This window comes from Apteryx rowi, unplaced genomic scaffold (genome assembly GCF_003343035.1).
Source record: "Apteryx rowi isolate R43461 unplaced genomic scaffold, aptRow1 scaffold_154, whole genome shotgun sequence".
Lineage (NCBI taxonomy): Eukaryota > Metazoa > Chordata > Aves > Apterygiformes > Apterygidae > Apteryx > Apteryx rowi.
Genome location: NW_020447797.1, coordinates 822,419 through 840,164, shown reverse-complemented (window position 1 = coordinate 840,164; position 17,746 = coordinate 822,419). Strand labels below are relative to the sequence as shown.

The 17,746-nt window shown below is 65.5% G+C and overlaps 1 protein-coding gene across 1 annotated transcript; it reads left to right on the top strand.

Moving 5' to 3' along the window:
• Positions 1 to 613: 613 nt before the first annotated feature.
• Positions 614 to 17,728, top strand: MRC2 (mannose receptor C type 2). The gene is made up of 29 exons (XM_026059244.1): positions 614 to 1,070; positions 1,532 to 1,705; positions 2,178 to 2,342; positions 2,671 to 2,784; positions 2,936 to 3,079; positions 3,225 to 3,413; positions 5,255 to 5,409; positions 5,646 to 5,753; positions 7,994 to 8,109; positions 8,304 to 8,452; positions 8,720 to 8,937; positions 9,551 to 9,693; positions 9,963 to 10,065; positions 10,344 to 10,482; positions 11,559 to 11,594; positions 12,000 to 12,160; positions 12,526 to 12,593; positions 12,864 to 12,964; positions 13,125 to 13,270; positions 13,672 to 13,786; positions 13,884 to 14,047; positions 14,174 to 14,282; positions 15,109 to 15,347; positions 15,434 to 15,602; positions 15,700 to 15,849; positions 16,119 to 16,238; positions 16,587 to 16,766; positions 17,103 to 17,129; positions 17,508 to 17,728. Exons 1-29 carry the CDS (start codon positions 614 to 616, stop codon positions 17,726 to 17,728), a joined length of 4,380 nt encoding a protein of 1,459 aa, XP_025915029.1.
• The last annotated feature ends 18 nt before the right edge of the window (positions 17,729 to 17,746 follow it).

Below are 17,746 nucleotides of genomic sequence, written 5' to 3'. Positions count from 1 at the left end.
TTTTGAAAAACAAGTGTTCTGAGAGCACAGCTTTTGGCGTCTCTCGCTGGGGCGTTGTTGCAGGATGCATGCGATGGCTTTGCTCTGGGCGACTCTTCTATGCAGAGGCTGGTGGCAGCGATGATCTAGTCGGGTTGTCTTACCATTTGCCACTTTTTCAATTTAAAAAGATGCACTTGAATAAATCGACTGTATTTAACGGTGATGCTGTAACATGTCAGCTGGAGAAAGGTGTTATCCCAGGTGCCAACGTGGCTCTGGGAAGCAATACTCCAATGTCCTAATGGTTTTCATGCAATTTTATGGGTAGAGAAAATCCTGAGTGACTGGGGTGGCCAAGGGTAATGTGGCTCCATAAAGGGGATCCATAACTACCTGTTGGGATGCAAATTTGGGAAGCAAACAGCAATCATGAGGGTGAAAGCAAGGGGAAGAAATGCAGGAGGCTACTTTTCTCCTTCCTTCCCTCCCCACGGGAAGATGCTCTGTGTCACAGGAAGGAGACGCCGGTGAGCGTTTTCCACTGAGAACAAGTCGCGTGATGGGAGACTTTCCTCCTAAGTGTGCTTTGCTCCCCTAGTTCTTGGTGGGTCCCCAAATACACATCAAGGCGATGGGCTCCTCATGCCTAACCTTTTCCTTTCTCTCCTCTCGCCGCCCAGAGTCCAAAGTCTTTCTCATCTACAACACGGGCCTGCAGAGCTGCCTGGAGACCAAGGACTCGCTGGTGAGGCTGGCCAAGGCCTGCAACGCCAGCGCCCCGGCCCACCAGTGGAAATGGGTCTCGAGGAACCGGCTCTTCAACGTGGGCGCCATGCAGTGCCTGGGGGTGTCGTGGCACGGGGCCAACGCCACCGYGGGCGTGCACCCGCTGGCCACCTACGAGTGCGACCGCGAGTCCGTCAACATGCGCTGGAGCTGCCGCAGCCTTGGCGAGCAGCTCTCGCAGCACCTGGGCGCCCGGGCGGCCAATTCCTCCCTGGCGCCCGCCGACAGGGGCGACCAGGCCCGCGGCTCGCACTGGCGCACCTACGGCACCGAGGAGGACCTCTGCTCCGTGCCCTACTCTGGTAATGCCCGGCCGGGCTCCCCTTCGCCCCCCTTTGCGCCCTGGGTGCTTCCCACCCTCGCGGGTGCCTCTGAGCCCAGGGGACCCCCGTGCATGGCACAGACGTGGGTCCCCGAGGACGCCCGGGAGGCAGAGCCCGTTAGCGGCGGTGGGAGTTTGTCCTGGTTTCGGCAGGCGCAGGCGTGAAATGCCTTTGCGCTTGCGTTATCTGGCACCCAAAAATAAGAGAAACAGCCCCAAAACGTGATTTGAGGCCCTGCCGCACTGGGGACAGCCCCGATTGCTGCTGAAGTCAAGGGAGAACTTGTCCCTGGCTTGAAGGGTTTGCGAAACCACGTGCTGCCGGGCCATCGTGGCGCAGGGAGCGTGCCCAAAGCAGGGAGCAATCCCCCCTGTCCCAATCCCCACCCCTGCCCCACGGCGCAGGAGCTGCTTCCGGAGAGGGCTCCTCTTTTTCCGCAGAGATTTACACCATTCAGGGCAACTCGCACGGGAAGCCCTGCACCATCCCCTTCAAGTACGACAACCAGTGGTTCCACGAATGCACCAGCACGGGCCGCGAGGACGGCCACCTCTGGTGCGCCACCACCCAGGACTACGGCAAGGACGAACGATGGGGCTTCTGTCCCATTAAGAGTAAGTGGGATCAGCGCGAAAAGCAAACCCTGGGTTGGTACCTTCTGGGGGCTTTCCAACAAGCTGGGGATGCTTTGCTCCCGGGATCTCGGACAGCTTTCACTCCATCGTGCTCCTGGTGACRGCTCTGGTCTCGTCCCTCTTCTTGGGAGCACCCACGGCGCTCATCAGAGCGGGGTGGCAGTGGTCCTGTGGGTCAGGAGCAGCCCCAGCCATGGCTTCAACATCTCAGCTCTCATGAATTATTGGGATTTTTCCCATGATGGAGAAAAGCCAATATTCAAGGCCATCTTCTCCCCACCAGAGCCTCCAGCAGGCTTGTTAGCCTGCAAGATCTGTCTTTCCCAGACTGATGATTGACTCCTCCAATGTGGGAGGACAAAATACTGGGAATTACCTCTKGGAGGCCGGTCCCCTCTTGGAGGGGGGGCTGTGGCGCCCGCTCACCATCGCCCCTGCTCCCTCCCTGCAGGCAATGACTGTGAGACCTTCTGGGACAAGGACCACCTCACCAACAGCTGCTACCAGTTCAACTTCCAGTCGACGCTGTCGTGGCGGGAGGCCTGGAATAGCTGCGAGCAGCAAGGTGCCAACCTGCTGAGCATCACTGAGATCCACGAGCAGACCTACATCAACGGTGAGGCGCTGGGGGGGACAATGCTGGTGTCGCTCTGCCCAGGTCTCCCCCAGGACCGTCCGGGTGTTGACACCTTGCRTGACCATCCATGATGTCCTGTGGCACAGGGGATGCTCTTGTGGTGGGACCTTCGGGAAGGCGTGAGCGGGAGGTGGTGGGCTGAGGAGATGGCCAGATCCTGCATGTGGTTCCTCCTGCCTGGAAGCCACCGTGGAGAAAACGTGTGTCCTTGGCCATGACTGCACCCTCGTGGGGCAGGGTCGGTCCAACGGGGGACTCCCCAGGGGCCGGAGGCTCTGAGCTGCCCCTCGCTCCATGTCTGCCCCAGGGCTGCTGACGGGCTACAGCTCCACGCTCTGGATCGGCCTCAACGACTTGGACATCAACGGTGGCTGGCAGTGGTCGGACAACTCGCCGCTCAAGTACCTCAACTGGGAGAGCGGTGAGGCCGGGGGGACCGYGGGGGCGGCCGGCGGTGGGACGAGGGCAGCGTCGTGGTGGGGAACAGCCCCGCTGCGGGGCCTTGCTGGGGGCCCAGCCCCATGCGCTGCTCACCGGCGCGTCCCTCCATCCCTGCTCGCCCCGGCTCGCAGACCAGCCCGACAACCCCAGCGAGGAGAACTGCGGCGTGATCCGGACCGAGTCGTCGGGGGGCTGGCAGAACCGCGACTGYGGCATCGCCCTCCCCTACGTCTGCAAGAAGAAGCCCAACGCCACCGCCGACCCCTTCGCCACGGGTGAGCCGAGGGACCGCGCRGCCCGCGTTCGTCTTGGGTGATGGGGGCTCTGCGGTCCCCCGTGGGCCCGCGTGCCCCTTCCCTGGCAGAGGAGAGGACGGGGAGGCAGGGACGAGAGCCCTCAGGCTGCCTTGTGTCCTGGCAGACTCGTGGTCKGAGGTGAAGGTGGACTGCGAGCCCAGCTGGCAGTCTTTCCAGTCCAACTGCTACCGCCTGGTGGGAGAGAAGAAAAGTTGGCAGGACGCGAAGAAGACCTGCCTGCGAAGCGGGGGGGACCTGGTGAGCATCCACACCCTCTCCGAGCTGGAGTTCGTCACCAAGCAGATCAAGCAAGGTGAGGGAGGCTTAAGCCAGGCGCTGCGTGTGCCTGGTGCAAGGATGGGGTCGCACGGGAGCCGGGAGTGCACGGAGCACCGCTTCCCCTGCACGGGCCCTACCTGTGCTCACGCATCCTACTTATTTGGGTTGCAGCCGGGGAAAAAGGTTCCTATGTTGTTAATATTTGCCCTCCTGCAAACCTGCGGGGTGGCTGGTCTTCACCRGGCTCCATCATTGGAGCATGTGGAGCAAAGTTTTGAGCTGGAGTCTCTGTGCTGTAGCCCGCGGTGAGGCATGTCCTACCACAAGGGCACTGATGGGAGGTAGTTAGGCTCCAGATGTGCGCAGAGCCGGTCCGTGCTCAGCTCTGCCCCCAGCTCCAACAGCAACRGCCTGGGTGACTTTAGGCAGGACAGTTGCCTTCCTATCTCCCCAGCTACATGAAGGTCACTTCTGTGTTGTGGAGGTTGCAAGGTTAAATGAACTCATGGCGGTGGGTGGTGCGGCAATCCTGGCTGGGGAGGTGGCGCGTTGCCCAGAGGAACCCGTGCCCCAAACGTGTCCTCCTCCCCGTAAACGCAAGGGCCGTTGCCCGGGYGCCTGCAGTGCTGTCCCCAGTTCGCGGGGCTGGTGCCAAAAGARGGACGGTGCCTCCATCCCCACCAGAGCCCTTCCAAGGGCAGCAAAATAGCAGAGACCCATCTGCAAATATCACTAGTCCCGTTTGCTTAATGAAGAAGCAGAGGCAAAAAAAAACCATACTCATGCCGGCCCTGCTGGAAGAGGCTGCTAACACTTTTCCTCTTGTTGCTAAATCTATTTGGGACACGCAAGTCTCCTGGTTAAACTGTCCTCTGCTGTACGGTCAAGTTAACGGTGAACTCATGCTTAAGGCTTCCGAAGTTTCTCTTTCCAGTTATAACTTTGCCCAGTCGTAATTGTCTGGGTTGAAGTTTCCCACGTCGGGGATCTGTCTGAGCCGGGCTGATTTTTGGAAAGTTTCAGTCCGGGARATCAGCGGTGTCTGGGAGAGATGAGGGAAGAGTTTAGCTGTTCTGCTAAGTATGTCCTTAGATGTGTCACGATCCCGTGACAGCGTTGTAGAGGAGCACCTTCGCTGCCGTCCTTCGCTCTGCTCTGTCACCCCCGTATTAGCAGCGTGGGGTTTTCCTATTCCCATAGAAACATGAGCCCTCCGGCCGGCTTACAGACTCCTGCAAAGCAGCAGTTTGTCCCCGCTCGGCGGAGGAAGAGCTTGGCAGCAAAGTCTGCTGCAGATGCTGCCTGGGTGGCAGCCGGGCAGAAATGTGGGACGAGGCTGATTTGAATGCGGAGGGAGGAGGACGGGGAYGGTGGCGGTGGGACTGAAAGGAGCTAAGGCAGATGGAGACAGAAGCTGTGGGAGGGTGTAGGAAGGAAGGGAGCCGTGGCCAGGATCCCAGGACGGGAGCAGACGGGGATGGGAACATGGCGAGATGCAGCTGGAGAGAATGGTTTCAAACCAGTAGCTCACTGGAACGGAGCCTGCGGGTCCTGCCTTTTGTCATCCGGCTGCTGCCAGCACCTCGCTACGAAAAYGACTTGCAAATTTAGCTCCGTTTCCCCGTCTTTGCGGAGAAGAGCAGCCCTCCGCATTGCGGAGCGGAGGATGTCCGTGCAGCGCGGCGAATTCGCTGTGCAGACGTGGGCCAGGGACACGATCCTGCCCCAGCCCGATCTTGGCCATCAACCTCACACCATCATGCTYGACGCACGGGGAAGGCCAGTTTCTGCAGGATTTCGCCTGGGCAGGGCGAGGGGTTTTGCCTCCCGTCTCCAAACGGGTCTCCGACCTGCCCTGCCCTCCTGTTTTGGCAGACGTGGAAGAGCTGTGGATTGGCCTGAATGACCTCAAGCTGCAGATGAACTTCGAGTGGTCAGACGGGACGCCGGTGAGGTTCACCTACTGGCATCCCTTYGAGCCCAACAACTTCCGCGACAGCCTGGAAGACTGCGTGACCATTTGGGGCCCGGTGAGAGCCGGAGACGCCGTGGGAGCGGGGATGCCCTGGGCAAGGAGCACCTCCGGGCGGGTTTGAACCCGGCTTGGCCATCTTTGAAGCCACCAGCCGTTGGAGATGGAGGGATCCAGCACGATGGCCTTGGGGATTTGGCACAGGGGAGGGAAACCTATGGACCCAACCTGGCTTTGGAGGGTGGGAAATGCCTGTCGCATGGGCTCAGGCCTGCTCTTTTCCGCCCTGTCCAGGAAGGGAGGTGGAACGACAGCCCGTGTAACCAGACCCTGCCCTCTATCTGCAAAAAGCCCGGTCGGGTGAGCCAGGAGAAAGAGGAGGACGACCACGGGTGCCGAAAGGTGAGGGCGACCTGGCACGGGCTAACCGAGCTCGCGGAGCAGCGAAGTTCACCTTTTCCCCCCCGGCTCGCTGGCCTTCCCGCCCCGGGGACCCAAACGCCGCGACGGGGCGGCTCTTGGATGGCCTTCCCGAGACGCTTCCCCGCGGGGTCCTTTCTCCGCCTCAGCCCCCTCCGAAGCGAGCGCCGTCGAACGCTCCGCTCGGGGCWCCGCGGGCCAGATCCGGAGCCCTGCGGCCGGCAGCGTGCCGGGGATGAGGCACCCGGTGGCAGCGTGCCACTGCCGAGCCCGGGGCCAGCTTCGGCTCCGCGGGAGAGAGAGCACCCGGCTGCCGGGCCCTGCCAGCTCCTGGAGCTCAGCAGCCTTAAACGCGCCAAATTATAATCTGTCCCGCCGCTAATTTAACCCCTTCCTCCCTGCCACCTCCTACCCCGGCCCTCGGTGCCTAGCAAAGGGATGCGCTTGCGGGAAAAATGAGCCGAGAGCCTGGGAATGCCGAATAAACTGAAAAACGGCCTTTTCCTCTCCTTCCCCTCCATCATCAGCAGCCCAAGCCACGGGGGCGGCTGCCCGTGGGCTTTTCGCCGGGTGTTGGGAGCTCACCATCGGCTCGCGGGCCGGATGGGTGCAAAGGCCTCCTTTTCCCCGCTCCTGTATTTCTCCGAAAGCAGCTCCGGGCGGGCGGGCACCCCACGGCAGAGCTGCGGGACGGTGTCCTCTGCGGCGCTGGGCTGCCCCGTTTCTCAAAGAAGGCGGCTCGGTATTTTTGGCAGGCGGAAGGAGCATCTGCTCAAAGGATCGGCTGCGTTCCTCCGCGGCGGCCGTGCCGGCTTGGCCAACGGGCTGTTTTTCTTGATGGCTTCGCTGCTTTTCCCCCACCCCGCTTCCTTTAAGACTCTTCCAAAAAGAAAGGGTTTTTGGAAGTGATTGGAGATGTTGTTGGGGGCGGCCGTGCCAGCGAGAGGGGTCCTGCTTGGCTGGGGACAGCGTCTGGACCTGGAGGCGGCGTTTGGCGTTGATGGTCCCGTCCTGGCCCATTTTTGGATCGCAGGGGCTCGCTAGGTGGGACAGCTTTAAGGATGCTGAGCCCCAGGGCTGGTCGTGGACCACTCGAGGGCCGTTCGGTCCCCGGTGCCAGCGGGGTTGAGCTCAGCCCAGGTGCCTGGAGCGGAGGTTCCCGTCGCGGCGTCCTTGGGGAGCCAGCGCGGGAACGTGCGATTTGTAGCATCGTCTCTAGCTCCGGCGCTGCGGAAACTCGGGGAGACGCTGAAGCTGGAGGGGGCTGGGGCTGTGTCCGGCGGCCGTCCCGTGGGTGCCCCCCCCGGGGCAGGGGCTGTGTCTGGCAGCAGGCAGTTGGTCCGGGGTGTTTGGGGGCGAACGGCGAAGCGCTCAGTTCGGGCTAAGGCTGCAGGGTCAGGAATAACCTGGGATTTGGAGTCATTTCCCTCTCAGGGCTCCAAAAAGCTCTGTCCTCTTCCCCCCCCCTCCCTGCTTTCCTCCCCGTTTTGYGGGCAATGCTGAAAAATCGCTCGTGTCCCCCCACATCCGTCTTTCCGATGTCCCTGCATGGTGCTTCCTACCTCGCCGGGAGGGTTTCTGAGCCGGGGCCAAGGCGCCGCGGCTGGGTGCAGCTCGGGTGGGCGACGCGGGCGGCGTTCGCCTGCACGGCCCGGCGCTCGTGGTGGGGGGGGGAATTTTTTGCGGAAAGCTTTGGGCGCCCGCGAGCCCCCCCCCCCCTCCCGGCCACCCCGCCGGCTCCCTGCTCTGGCAGAGAATAGGCGCTATTGTGTCTCCGGCTCCGGAGAGGCTCCAACATCAACACGCCGGGTGATTAAAGCCGGCTGCGGCGGGACGCGCTCGCGCTCGGCCTCGCCGCACAAGGAGGGGATTGTGCTCCCCTCGGCGAGCCCCCGCCGGAGCCGGCCGCTGCCTTCGGAGCCGCCGCGGCGCTTGTTTTTCTCGCAGCCGCGTCCTCGCGGGTCGAGCCGGGCGGTGGGAGACCTCCCGGGAAAAAGCCGGCAGCGGCGAGGGACGTTGCTCCCGGCTCCGATTCGCTCCCGAGCCTCGCTCGCCCCTTGGGCACTTTGGGCTGTTTCCTGGGACCAGGGGCGTTTGCGTTCCCGTCGTTCCGGGTGTTTTGTAGAGGAGGGTTGGGGCAAAAAAAACAAAATCCAAAAGCGAGCGTGTCCCGGCTGTCCTGCCGGCGCGAGGCCGGACGCCTGCTCCCTCCTGTCCCCCAGGGCTGGAAGTGGCACAGTCCCTCCTGCTACTGGCTCGGCGAGGACCGCGTGCCCTACGGCGACGCTCGCAGGACGTGCTCCGACTACGGCTCCACGCTGGTCACCATCACCAACAGGTGAGGCGCCCCGGCCGGCGCCGTTCCCGCCCCGTTTTGGGAGCCCCGAGTCAAACGGCCGACAAGCGGGGACCCGGCTGAATTAACCACGCGCGGTGACGAGGTGGCGGCCACGGATCCGGCTTTTGAGCCGCGCCGGGGCGAGCCCGGCATCGCRGGCCGTTCGTTAAGCAGCGGGTTCGTTAACCGGGCAGGTTCGAGCAGGCCTACGTGAGCAGCCTCATCTACGGCTGGGAGAGCGAGTTCTTCTGGACGGCGCTGCAGGACATCAACGAGACGGGCGCTTTCCGCTGGCTGAGCGGCGACGAGGTCACCTACACCCACTGGAACCGCGACCAGCCCGGTACGGCGCGTCCCGGCCYGTATCCGCCCTCGGCGGGCCGCGGGCAAGGGGGCGGCGAAGCCCCCGCGGGAGCAGGCTGGGGATGCTGCGGTCGGCGCGGGGCAGAGCCGAGCTGAGGATGCGGCGGGGTCCCGGCTCGGGCAAGCGGCACCGTCTCGCYGGGGAGGGGGGGTCCGCGCGGCTCCGTTACCCCCGGCCGTTGGCGGGATCCTCCGGCGAGGCGGCGTGGCCCTAAGGCATCTCTGCCCCCTCCCGCGAGCGCTGCAGGTTACGATAAAGGCGGCTGCGTGGCCCTGGCCACCGGCAGCTCCGTGGGGCTGTGGGAGGTGAAGAACTGCAGCACCTTCAAGGCCAAGTACATCTGCCGGCAGAACCTGGGCACGCCGGTGAACCCCGAGCTGCCGGCGCCCTACCCCACGCCCAGCCTCGCCGGCTCCTGCCCCCAGGGCTGGAGCTCGGACGCCAAACTCCGTCACTGCTACAAGGTACCGAGCCCTCGCTTCTGGGGTCTGCGGGGGCGTTCGCGTCCTCTTCCTCCCTCTTCTTCCTCGGGGGCCGCCTGTGGTCCATGTCGAGGGCTGGCCAGGGCGGGTGGGCTCCTGGCATGACTCCCATGTGCCGAGATGCTGCTGGTCAGGAGGGTGGTGAGGAGCTACGGGAGCTGCTGGCATCAAGCCCTGCTTCTTGCTGGCCCCGTGCCATGGCTCGGTGGAGCAGACCGGCGGCGTTTCCCACAGCTGGCTGCCTGCAAGGAGGACACGTGGGCACGAAGGGGTGACCGCTCTGCTGGGATGGGGAGAAAGCTCTGCTGATGGAGAAGCAGATCCAGAAACGAGTGGGAATAGCGGTTTCAGGACTCATGTCCCATGGAGTGCCTGGTGCCCCGGAGGCGTTGCAGACCTCCAGCCCAGGGCGCGTGGTGGGGGCCGAGGAGGGTCGAGCTTGCTGCAAGCATTTGGGATGGAGCAAGGATGCTCTGGGCAACCGGGGCCTTGATGCCGCTGAAGCTTTCCCCACTTTGGGAGTCTCGGCCTGGGAGCTGTGCTCCTGGGTTGCCCGGTCCTGAGCCCTCTCCGCTGCCTGCTTCTCCCCGGCCAGGTGTTTAACTTCGACAAGCTGCAAGAGAAGAAGACGTGGATCGCGGCGCAGGAGTTCTGCCGGGAGCTGGGGGCCCAGCTGCTCAGCCTGGGCAGCTACGAGGAGGAGCACTTCGTGGCCAACACCCTCAACAAGATCTTCGGGTGAGGAGCTGGCTGTCCAGCGCGCGCCTGCACGAGTGCACTGATGTCCGTGGCACAAATACGTGGTCATCCCTGCCCCAGGGAGGGGGACACGATAGAAGTGCATGAAAYGCGGGGTAATTTGGGGGCAGAGCTCAGATTTAAAGGACCTTTAGGACCTCTGGGGACGGTGGGTGTCTAAAACCACCCAAAGAAAAAGTGGCGTTTATAAATGTACGCCAACTCGGAGGGCTGGCTCATCCTCACCGTTGCCCTGCGGCTTCCTCTAGCGAAGCGGAGCCGGAGATCCACGAGCAGCACTGGTTCTGGATYGGCCTGAACCGGCGGGACCCTGCGGGAGACCGGAGCTGGCGCTGGAGCGACGGGCTGGGGGTGAGCGGCGGCGAGGGGCCCGGCGCTGCCTCCCCTCGACACGCGGCACCCGAACGAGCCGCAGCTGCCGGGGAGGCCGGTTCGAGCGCGGGACGGGCAGGTTTTGCGGCCGCCTGTGGCATCTCGGCGACTCTTGCTCCGTTGGGAATTTGCCACCCGTCCGGCAGCGGTGCAAATGGGCGAAATGCCCGGAGCGCGCGCCGGCTTTGCACCCGCTGCGGATGCTCCCGCCCGGGGGCCCCAACTCTGCCCCCTTCTCTCTCTCTCGGCCCCCCCAGTTCTTCTACCACAACTTTGACCGCAGCAACTACGACGACGAYGACATCCGGGACTGCGCCGTGCTGGACCTGGCCTCCTTGCAGTGGATGCCGATGCAGTGCGAATCCCAGCTGGACTGGATCTGCAAGCTGCCCAAAGGTACCGTGGCAGCGGCAGAGCCTTTTTCCCGCGAATGCACATTGGTTTGCCTGGGAAATGGCTTGAGTTACGTTATTTTTGTCTAAAATGAGAAAGCAGTTATGTTTAAGTGCTGGACCTGTTTGCCTTGTCTGCACGTAACCGTGCGGAGCCCTGGGAAAGGATTGCTTTTCCGACAGGCTAAGAGGAGCTTTTTGGTAATGCATCAGCTGTGCCTTCGCTTGGAGGGGGAGAAACGGGATTTGAGGAGAGAGTTTGAGGACGAAGCCAGGGCCCGCGTGCGTGTTGCAGCTGGCGCTGGCCCAGCCGCCGGCGCGTTCTGCGTTGCGGCGCACTGGGCGTTTCGGATAGGGACGGGGAAGCGTCCRCGTGAGCCGGGCTGGCTCGGTGTGGTGGGAAGCGCTGGAGCCCGTCCCTGTTGCAAGCCCGTAATTCCGCGAGGTCGCACCTTCCGGCTGGCCCTTCGTCTCCGTAGCTCCAGTTGCGGAAAAGCAAGTTTCCTTTGGGAGCTATTTGGGGGATGGAAGAGAAAAAGCCCCCCGCAACCCTTCCGCTTGCAAGAAGGTGCTTGATGGGCCGAGCCGGGAGAAACCGCGTTCACGCTTCGGTCCTGTTACCGGCCCCGTCACCCTGCAACCCCAGTGCTCATGAACAGAGTGGGGGGATTTCAGGTACATGAGGCGTTAGCAAGTGTCTGAGCGTGTTTTGGGGCTATTTATGGCAGGAGCACGTTGTGCAGGAGGAGGCGAGGAGCCGGTGGAGCACGTGCTGGGGCGGTGAGGGATCTGTGTCCCTCCGCCTTGCCGCTCGCGGGACGGAAGGGTTTTGTTGCTATTTTCAACCGCAAGCGCAGAGCCCGGGTTATTTGTGCGACGGGGCCCAGGGATGCCGGAGCTGGGGTGGTAACGTCATTAACGGGTGCCGGGGGCACTGGGCGAGTGGAGGAGCGCCGCGCCGCTACGCCGGCGGGTCCTGGCCGCTCGGGCTCCGGTGGCGTCTCCCTGCCGCGGGCGCCTGCGGTTTGCAGTGGGAARCGGTGGCGGTCCCCTGGCTCATGGCTCCCTCCCTTTCCGTAGGTGCCGACGTGAAGGAGCCRGAGATCACGACGCAAGGTGCGTGAGCGGCCGGCCTCGCAGACCCCCAACTCTGCCATCTGTCTGTCTGTCCGTGCATGCTTCGCCCTCCTGGGGCATCTTCCATCCCGGGCACTTCAAACCGTGCGGGTGCAAAGCTCCCTGCCGGAGGCAGTCGGGAACGCGCCACGGTATCCAGAGGAAGCAGCCGATGTGCAGGGAGAGGATGGGTCATGCCGGGGATGGGAGCTGGCATGGGGGCCCAGGCGTCCCGGCCTGGGGTCGAAAGGGATTTGCCGTGTGCCTGGGGCGCCGCTTCCAGTGCGGCAGCAGATGGGGCAGGGGGAGCAGAGAACGGCAGCGCTCGTGACAGTCCGGGGGAAGCGGGAGGCGCGGAGCAGAGCGTGGCCCAGCCGTGTCCCGAGCGCGCCTCCCTGCCCGCAGGCAGCAAAGAGTGGGTGAAGTACCAGGACGCGGAGTACAAGTTCTTCGAGCATCACTCCACGTGGGTGCAGGCGCAGCGGATCTGCACCTGGTTCCAGGCCGAGCTCGTTTCGGTGCACAATCAAGCCGAGCTGGATTTCTTGGGCCAGAACCTGAAGAAGGTAGGAGGGTGGCCCGGGGCAGCGGGGCACGGGCGCGCACTGGTGATTGCTCCCTCCCTCCATGGAGCCAGCGGGAGGCCTCTCCGGGCAGTTTCCCACGGCTCGTCCATGCCCGGCACTTCCCATCCGGCTTCTTCCGTGCTGTGCTGGAAGATCGGTGTTTGGGGATAGCGCTGTCAGCCCATCCCCGGCATCCTCAGGGCTCTGGTTAGAGCGATTTGGCTCCTCCGGCGTCTTGCTCCGTGGGTTATGGCAGATCCCCGGCATCCGGGAGCTGGGCTCAGCCTGGCGTGGGTCGGGGGGAGGCGGAAAGCACCCGCAGCCCCTCCTGCCCGGCGCCGATGTCTCCCTTCCGGCTCTGCCAGTTCTCCAGGGGCCAGGAGCAGCACTGGTGGATCGGGCTGCACACCTACGAGAACGACGGGCGATTCAAGTAAGTGGGAGGCCGAGCCGGCCRGGTGCCCTCTCGGTGCTCTGCCCGGCCGATCCGATCTTCTCGGGATGGGGCACGGCCCAGGCGGGTGCTTTTGGGTGTTGGGGGGGGGCTGGCGGCACGTGCTGCGGCCGACCCAGGTCCTCACCCAGAAGAGGACAGCGGCGACGCACGCTCCCAGTTAGGGCGCGCGACCGGTCCCATTGCCGCCCGCTCAGCGGTTTGCCGGGGCGGTGCTCCGCTCCGCGCTCATGCCGCTGCCTTTCCCAGGTGGTCCGACGGCTCCCTCCTCAACTTCATCTCCTGGGCGCCCGGCAAACCCCGGCCCATCAACAAGGACAAGAAGTGCGTCTACATGACGGCCAGCAGAGGTGAGGGGCTGCTGGCGGCGGCTCTTCCCAGGCCGGACCCGGCTGTGTCGGAGCTCCGGCGAGGACGGGGCCGTGGGCTGCTGCCCGCCCCGAATCCGTGCTGGCTCTGAGCCGGGCACGGTGCAAAGTGCAGTCATGCCCGCCCTGCCCCTCTCCGCAGAGGACTGGGGCGACCAGAAGTGCCTGACCGCCCTGCCGTACATCTGCAAGCGGAGCAACGCCACGGCGGTGAAGCCCTCCCTGCCGCCGCTGCCCGGCCCCGCGAGCGGCGGCTGCCCCCGCGGCTGGTTTCCCTTCCTCAGCAAGGTACGGCGGCAGCGGCGGCGGAGACGGGGCGGCCRCCTCGCGCCCCGCGGCTCGGCCCCCTCCGGCGCTGGCGAGACCGAARCGCCGCCTTTGCTGCGGGAGGGCAGGGAAACGGAGGGGTGGGAAGGGACACGTGTTGCAAAGGGTGCCACTAGGGTGCCGGTGCGTAGGGGAGCGGGTGCATGCCGGAGCGCGCCGGGCTGCAAGGGCTGGAGGAGATGGGCGGCGCGAGGTTGGCATGAGGGTGCAAAACTGAGCGGCGACGGGAGGCTTGGGGGGCCAGGGGCRAGGAGCGTGGGGTGCAACGAGAGCGCGGGACGGGACGGCACTGCGGGGAGCGTGAGCCGCGCTGCCCGGCGTCCCCGGACCATCGCCTTGCCCGGCCCCCGGGCGCTGCGCAGTGTTTCAGCTTCAACGGCCACGACAAGTCGGAGATCGTGAAGTGGCCGGAGGCGAAGCAGGCGTGCGAGAACCAGGGCGCCGTGCTGGCCACCATCTCCAACCACCTGGAGCAGGGTAGGTGTCCCGGGGCCGGGCGCTTCCAGCGGGATGGGATGCCCGGGAGCTGCCGGGCATTTGGCCTTCAGCTGCTGCGTGGTCCCGTTGCTTCCAGCTTTTATAACGTCCATGCTCCCGAACATCTCCTTCGACCTGTGGATCGGCCTCCACGACGCCAAGAAGGAGTTTCGGTGGGTGGAGGCGGAGCCCCTCCGGCACGTCAGCTGGGCCCCCGGCGAGCCCTCGGGCTACGGCACGTCCGGCACCAGCGACAAGCCGGTGAGCGAGCCGCTGGCGCCGGCCCCGCGGGACACGGGGCTCCCGGGCAGCGGGAGGGATGCGGGTGGGCGGGTGGACCGGGAGCCGCCGCCACCGCCGCGCTCACGGGGCGGCTGGCGCCCGCAGAGCAACTGCGTGGTGGTGTGGCACGGCCTGCCGCCGCACTTCACCGGCCGCTGGGATGACCGCAGCTGCCTGGAGGAGAAGCACGGCTACATCTGCCAGCGGCCCTTAGGTAGGAGGGGGCGCGCTGCCCCGGTGCCACCGTCCGCGGGGGGGTCCGGCGCCATCCGCCCGGCTCCGCGTGTCCGTGGGGGATCCGGTCCCGTCCCTGCTCCTGCCAGTGTGTGTCCATGGGGGATCCGGCCCCATCTGGGTCCACGTTTGKGGGGGATCCAGCCYCATCCCTGCACCCATCTGTGTGTCCATGGGGGAATCCAGCCCCATCCCTGCGCCCGTCAGCGTGTGTCCATGTGTCCATGGGGAATCTATCACCATCCMTGTGGGTCTGCATGTCTGTGGGGGATCCGGCCCTGTCCCCGTGGGTCTGCGTGTCCATGGGGGATCCAGCTCCATCTGTGTGGGTCCACATGTCCTTGGAGGATCCAGCCCCGTTCACATGGTTCCACATGTTCGTGGGGGATCTGGCCCCATCCCTGCACCCATCCGTGTATCCATGGGGGATCCAGCCCCATCCCTGCCTGCCAGTGTAGGTCCATATGTCCAATGGGAAATCTGTCCCCATCTGCATGGGTCCATGTGTCCATGGGGGATCCAGCTCCATCTGTGCGGGTCCATATGTCCGTGGAAGATCTGGCCCCATCCGCATGGGTCCACGTGTYCGTGGGGGATCCAGCCCTGTCTRCATGGGTCCACGTGTCCGTGGGGGATCCGGCCCCATCAGCGTGGGTTCGCGTGTCCGTGGGGGATCCGTCCCCATCCCCACGGCCGAGCAGGCGCCTTCGGTGGCTCCAGGTTGTCCCCGGGGGGCCGGCGGGGGYGCCGCCGTCCACCGTCCGCCTCCTCCGACGGCGCCTCTCTGCTCCCCCCCCCAACCCCAGACCCGTCCCTGAGCCCCCGGCGGACGCCGTCCCCGCCGTCGCCCGCCGGCCCCCTCTTTTACCACAACAGCACCTACCGCGTCCTGCAGAAGCCGCTGCAGTGGCACGAGGCCCTGCTGCTGTGCGAGAGCCTCAACGGCAGCCTGGCCAGCGTGCTGGACCCCTACAGCCAGGCCTTCCTCACCCAGGCCGTCAGCGGGCTGCGGGCCCCGCTCTGGATCGGGCTGGCCAACGCCGAGGTGCGCGCGTGCGCGGGGGGGCGGCTCGGGGCCACCACGGGGCCGCGGCGGCCCCCCCCCCCCAACCTCTCCCCTCGGCTCGGCAGGGCGGTCGGAGCTACGGCTGGTTCACGGAGGAGAGCTTCTCCTACGCCAACTGGCAGGACGGGGAGCCCCAGCAGGCCGCCGGCTGCTCCTACATGGACGCGGACGGGACGTGGCGCACGGCCGGCTGCGACACCAAGCTGCAGGGCGCCATCTGCAAGCTCGACGCAGGTGCGCGGGGACGGGGAGGCTCGGGGGGGGGGGGGCGTCCCGCCGCCCGGGGAGCCCCCGCCGAGCCCTGCGATCCCCCCCCCACCTTCCTCGCCAGGCGGCCCCCGGACCCACAAGTGGAGCTACAGCGGCAGCTGCCCCAAGTCACTGGAGGACTCGTCCTGGATCCCCTTCCGGGACCACTGCTACACCTTCCACATGGAGATCACCCTGGGGCAGAAGGACGCCATGAGGAGGTGCCAGAAAGGTAGGCGGTGGGGCTGCGGCGGCCAAAAAGGGGTCATGCACCCTTAGAAAGAGGGGAGGCTGGGGTCGCCGGGATGCGGACGCGGCCCCCAGGGCCCCCCGTCCAAGCAGCAGGGCAACCACCACCTTCAAGAGCATCCTTCGTCCGCCCCGGCCCCGGTTCCCGAGGGCTCGGCCGGCCTTCGTCTCTCCTCCTCGCTGAATCGCGTCGGGCTTCCCGAGCGCCCGGCCGCTCCCCAGGCTCTGCCCTGACGTGTCTTCCCCCCGCAGTGGGCGGCACGGTGCTGTCCATCCAGGATGAGACGGAGAACGTCTTCGTGTGGGAGCATCTCCAGGCCTACGAGGGCCCGTCCAAGGGCGCCTGGCTGGGCATGACGTTCAACCCCAAAGGTACGAAGGGAGCCGCGAGGTTTCAGAGCCCACCTCGGGCAACACCTGCGTCTGGGGGAGCAGGGGAAGCCCTGGGCGGTCGGACCGGCGCGAGGGGGATGGCGCCATGGTCACGTCAGGCTCTGCGGGCTCCTCACAAGGCCAAACGCGGGCTCCGTGGGGCAGGTAGCCACCCGAGGCGCTGGGTGCTGCAGGCTCGGGAAGACGCGCTGCCTCCGGGGACGGCGGCACGCGGCACCTGCCCGTCGCCCCGCAGCGACGCTGCCTGTCGCTTTCTGGACGAGGGCAGAGCCGGGGTGCACCTTTCGGCCTCCCCCGGTCGCCGTGCACAGCGCCTTTCTTCTCCAGGAGGCACCTTGGTTTGGCATGACAACACGGCCGTGAACTACTCCAACTGGGGCCAGCACGACACGGGGCCCAGCATGCTCAGCCAGAACAGCTGCTACTGGATCCAGAGCAGCAACGGCGTGTGGCGCCTGGGCTCCTGCACGAACGTCACCATGGGGGTCATCTGCAAGATCCCCCGGGGTAAGGAGCTCCCCGAGGCGCGAGGTCTCGTGGAGGCTCTGGGCAAGGTTGGGTAGGCACGGGGCAGAGCTGTCTGGTCTCAAGGTCTGGGCAAGCCCCAAGGCGTGAGACATTGGAGGTGTGGGTCCCAGCCGGCTGGGTCAGCGACTCCGTGGGGCAGGATGAGGCCCGGGAGGCCACGGCGGAGGAGCGCTGGAGCCCTGCAGCTGCGGACGTGGTGGGGCCTCGTGCAGCATCTGCGCTGGGCCATGGCAGCAGCAGTGCAGGACATGGTGGTGGGCGAGGGAACGGGTGCCGTGGGCCGTGTGCTGATCCATGTCTTTATTCCCGTTACAGTTGAGGAGAGCAGCTTTTCCCGGTCAGGTGAGTGGCACCATCAGCCCGGGCTCAGCACCTACTTCCACCTGGGTCCCAGCGCCGGGGCCGTGAACCGTGCTGGGGGGGCTGTGCCACCCCGATTGCATGAACTACGAGAAACCGTGGGTGCGGGTGGGAGATCCCATCTCCAGGTGGCCCTTGGCCATCGACTAGGACTCCCCAGCCGGGGAGCCGCGCTTGGCCGCGTGGAGCAGCATCCGGCCTGTCCTTGCTGAGCCTCCCTGCCGTCACCCCCCTGCGCGGCCGGGCGCGGAGCTGGGCGCTGCGCCGGCCGGTGGGATCCCGGCGCGCGTTAATACACGTCGGGAGCGAACGAGGGCAGGTGCTAACAGCCGTTTGCGGTGGTTTTCCCCCTCGCTGCAGCTCTGCCGGAGAACACGACGGCCATCGCGGTGGTGGTGCTGTCGACGCTGGCGCTGTGCGCGCTGCTGGGCATGGCGGCGTACCTGTACAAGCGGCGGCGGAGCGCCGAGCGGGGTGCCTTCGAGAGCGCCCGCTACAGCCGCACCACCTCCAACCCCAGCGAATCCGCCGAGAAGAACATCCTGGTGTCGGACATGGAGATGAACGAGCAGCAAGACTAACGGCGGGGGGGGTGGGTG